Source organism: Phaethon lepturus, unplaced genomic scaffold, assembly GCF_000687285.1.
Source record: "Phaethon lepturus isolate BGI_N335 unplaced genomic scaffold, ASM68728v1 scaffold19018, whole genome shotgun sequence".
In the NCBI taxonomy this organism is placed as follows: domain Eukaryota; kingdom Metazoa; phylum Chordata; class Aves; order Phaethontiformes; family Phaethontidae; genus Phaethon; species Phaethon lepturus.
This window is the reverse complement of record NW_010555765.1, coordinates 16037-20737: the sequence shown is the minus strand read 5'-3', so window position 1 is coordinate 20737 and position 4701 is coordinate 16037. Positions and strand designations below refer to the sequence as shown.

Below are 4701 nucleotides of genomic sequence, written 5' to 3'. Positions count from 1 at the left end.
CCTGTAGTGTTGCATGGGGTTGTTGTGGCCAGCTTTCTAAAGCCAGATGCTCTCTACCCTATAACAGTGTCTGTGGGTGTGTGTTAAATATTGTTTACATCGTGGTGACATAGTGCAAAACAACTAAGCATCTGCAGAAAGACAAGAGAAGTTACTGTAATGCACTCCTCTTGTACACAGAAGGACTGATGTACTTTGGTGTAGAATTCTGTTTAAACAACAACAAAAAAATTTGCAGCATCTATTTCTTAGAGCAAATATTTAATATTCTCCTAGATCTTTTCTTACAGTGGACTGAATGACATAATAAGGACTAAACACCCAGCTAAGATAAATACTATCCTTAGATTCTCCATTCTTGCACACTTGCTGAACATCTGCCCTTTTTTTTTTTTACACCAAAATGACTTCCAAACAGCAATTCCTCATGGCCTTACCATCCAGTCCATGGACACAGACAACCAGGTGAATTCCATCTTCCAAATTTTCTTCCTCTTCCTCTGGTGGGAAATATGGGATATCAGAAGCTAGTACAGATACGTCACTGTACAGAAATCCTTCAATCTTCATTTCTTTTTTAAATTTTTCTTTGGCCTGATAAAAACTGGAGAATACATTAATTAATCACAATAGAACTGGCTGTTCAACAGCAAACCTTCAAACTAGAAATGAGGAGGCTGATATTTGCAAGAAGTTAAGTTTGCAACTTTCAAGTAGAGACCTGTATACTATTCTTTATGTATTCTGATTGAGTGAAAACAGAATGCAGGGAAGAAAGTCTGTTTCTGAGTCATTTGGCTACATACAGGGAATAGCTAAAGCCCATTAACACCTCACACCTGCCAGAGGAATGAAGGATTTACAGAAAATCTTCTGGTGGCCCATAACAGTGAGAATAAGATACAGAATTAGCAATTTTGCATCTTACAATGTAATCAGCCATATAGATTCTGAAATACAAAATGTATCATTTTGATAGCATGACATGCATTTATAGGCAGGTAGATGGTGTTCTCCCCATTCCTCAAACCATGGAGTTAAGGAATGCATCTCATATGGTAGATATTTTTGGTTTGACCTGGTTTCAGGTTCTTTTGAAAATATTTAGTAGCTAAGAGGAAGAACAGCTCAGTGCTAAAAGAATTAAGTTAGCCCCTTCCCTGCTCAAAGCCTACAATTTGACACAGAAATTCACCCTGAGGCATTCTGCTAGCTGAAAATGCCAAACTCTTCAGTGGCTTTTTGACTTAGCAAAACTTATCCAGAGCTTTTAGGAATCAATAATCACATCGTAAGCGTAGAATTAGGTAGAAAACTAGGATCAACGAGGTTAGGAGATATAAACCTTTAAAGCCTGGGGACTGTTTAAAGCCACTTGATATAACGATGAGCAATTACTTATATCAGCCCTACTGACTTTAAAGGAACACAAGAACGATAAATCTAGCATTTGAGCCATGGACCTGGAGGCCCTTGATTCATGTGCATGAATACATGCTTAAATACTTCGCTTCACAAAGAAAGAACAAATTTTGTGCTTAAATTAAACAGGACTTACAGCACAGTTTATAAAACAAACCTCAAGATGTTTTCAAAAAAATAAAAATAGAGCCTTGGATAGCAAATGAATGCACATGCAGAGAGCCACCATTTTGAGCCGCTGAATGGGTTGAGAAATTTCTCATGATGCTATTTTCCCTCAGCACAGCAGAGGAACCAAAATGTAACAAAAGTATACATGTGCTAGCATGTCAGTCTGTGAAATGGGCCACTGTGAAATCAAGACCATGATGTTGCCCTTTTGCCATGGGGAATGAAGCAAGAAAAAAAATCAGTATCTCTTCTCCAGCTACACAGGATGCCAATTCTCCCATTTTTCCAGTTTGAGAAGCTGAAGCTAAGACCCTACGAGCCAATCTGTGCACCTGTTTCATAGTTTAGCTAATGAGCACAATTATCTAAGCAGAACAGGAAAACAAGTTATGGCACTGCCATAGAGAATTGACTATCTGGGATCAATACCCACCTCTGCGTAACGTTGACTTCAGGAAGGAGGGCCAGATCTTAAAGGCTATTTAGACACCTAAATCTTACTGATTTTCATGAGGATTAAGGACATAATGTCTTTGACCTCAGTCTCTCTGTGTTTTCATCCTTCCTGTCTATTTAGATTATTTATTCTATATAAACCATTTGTCTATTTGAATTATTTATTTTGGATGTCTCTGAACGCAAGCTTACCCTATGCTTACTGTATTAGGGCCTGGAACTTTGTCAGGGTCTCTTGGCATTATAGTAATTTTAATGAAGAGAGTAATTAGACATTCTTACTTCAGCATCCTTTCATTGGTCTCTTCATCCTCCTCATTTGAACTGGAAGAGACAACTCCAAAAGAGCCCAGAGGCTGGTGTGTGATGGGGAACGCAGCCTGCTTTGCAGAGAAGCCCACCATAGCAGGGGTCTCTTTGAGCACAGAAGAAAAGGGAAGACACGTGGCTGTGCAAGAGACAGACAGATTAACCACATCAACAGCCTTTCTGCTTTCCAGTGCTACTCCCTCCGTCGTCATTGAATGAAAGCCGGTGCCATTAGCCACAAGTTTATGCTCTCGGCTCTCGAGTTTCTGAGGATATTCAGCCTGGTAGGATCCTGCAGCAGGGTCTGCTGAGGCAGGTGAGTCGTCGAGCTCAATTTCTTGCAACCCCTGCATTTCTGCATACACTGCCGGGCTCTCATCAGCAAGAGAGCTTCCACACTCTCCTTGCATTAAGCCAAACTCAGTTGAGGTCTCTGAAGGAGCTGGAACAGGATAGCAAAAATCTGGTACCAGCTTTATGCTTTGTGGGAAACTCTCCTCTCCTGAAGTTCTGCTATTGGAGTAAAAGCCTTGTTGTATTTTTAAACCATCCGGCTTAAGTTTATCTTTTAGATCCTCGATGCATGTATCAAACTTATCGATATTTTTCTCCAAGTAATTACAAGCCCTTGGTGTTTTTAAGCTGCACTCACTATTGCTCTCCAGTGACTGGCATTCAGAGACGTTATCTCTGAGCTGCTTTGGACAAACGGGTAGTCTTGCACTTTCCAAACTACAGTAAGTCTCTGGAAAACCTTCCTTCTCCTCCTCCCCTTGTAACTCAATGTTACTGCTACTGTGTTTGGCAGAGGGTTTGGGATATCCTCTTCCTTCTAGTTGTCCACTTCCAGTGGTTATCTGACACTCAGAAAAGTCCACGACTAATTGCCCATCTCCACTCTGTGTTTCTGTGCAACTTTTTAAATTTCCTCCTGAATCTCCTGAGGTTGCTTCACTGTGTTTGGATATATCGACCTCCTCCCCAGGCTCTTCTGGACTACTGATCTGAGGAGCAGAGACAGATTTGGTCAGCTTGGTAAGCTCCACTTCCCTCTCCTCTTCCTCAAAGGGCAAAGAGCTAATGGATGTGAGCGACGCTTGGATCCCACTGGGCAAGCTCGTATTGCTTTCTGTTTGGCCACCCTCCAGGGAATTTCGGTGGATGACGTGTCTTCGTACCAAGTGGTGCAGGATCTCTCGATCACCGGGCAGCTCCAGTGCCCGGCTACGAGCATCAGACCATGCCACTGAACTTGGTTCACTTTCAATGCCTGAATCGGATATTATAGAGGAGGATCTTTTTATAACCCCTGACATCAGGGTAAATTCTTCACACTCCTCACCTCGTTGCTCCTTTGTGAACAATTTCACTTCAAAGCTGTGGGTGGGCAAAGCTTTCAAAACAGGGAGCAGAGTCTTGGTGTCTGGATCTCCTGTTTTTTCAAGACTGGTTAATTCATTCAGTGCAAGCTCAGATGAAGCAAAATTATTCTCGGGGTGGCCAGATTTGGCTGCTTTATGTATTTCAGTCCTGCTTTCTAAGCCATCAGTTCCACATGCTCCGCACTCATACTGAGCACTGACAATTAACACAGGCTCACTTTTGTGGGAATCCTTATTGCTAGGTTTCATATCTTCGTATGTAACATCTGCCACAAGTCTATTGCCTTTTAATAAAACTTCCTCGGATGCTTTAAAGTCTTCTGATGTGCATTCTGTATTGCCTAGATCTGAGTCAGAATTAGTTTCCTTACTTGAAACAAAAATATTTTCAGGTTTCCTTTGGCTGCCTTTGTTCACTGTACATACCTGAGACGTGGAGTGCTGGTTTAAACCCTCAGCTGTATAAGCAGCACCTTCAGTACCACTGCGTATGCAGGAGGGATTCCCATTTATCCTATCTGTGTGTATTATCAGAGTACCTTTCCCAAAGTCTCCTTTCATTACTGCAGTGGCATCATTTGATGTAAAATCTTCATTGTCATCTATTACATCCATTTGGGTGTTTGCAGGAACCTCAAAATCTGGGAAAACTTCCAAATTCTGATCTGAAAGAAAGAAAAAAAGGAGTGGTACCTGCAAGAACACAACAAATTACCCCAAGTGATAAGGGACTTTGAAAAGTGATTGTAAGGCCTATAGAAGTATGTATATTTATACTATATAAATTATGCATACATTAGAGCATGTTACAAATGCAAATGCCAAAGTGTATGGAACTAGAATAACGTTTATTAAATTATAGTTAGGCCAAAGAAGACAATATCAATAAAATATACTTTCCTCAGTATAATTATATCTAAACTGCTAGTTTCTACAGCATAGGTAAGCAAACCAGAGCTGA

At 40.9% G+C, this 4701-nt stretch overlaps 1 protein-coding gene across 1 annotated transcript in view; it reads right to left on the bottom strand.

The window, feature by feature from the left end:
• Positions 1-437: 437 nt before the first annotated feature.
• FAM135B (family with sequence similarity 135, member B) overlaps positions 438-4701 on the bottom strand; it is a gene marked incomplete at its 3' end in the record, with an annotated part of 18859 nt that continues 14595 nt past the window's right edge. The window contains exons 7-8 of the mRNA XM_010292281.1: positions 2332-4405; positions 438-604 (exon numbers count right to left, since the gene is read on the bottom strand). Of these exons, the coding sequence (XP_010290583.1) occupies positions 438-604; positions 2332-4405 (2241 nt within the window). The remainder of the gene's footprint in view (positions 605-2331; positions 4406-4701) is intronic.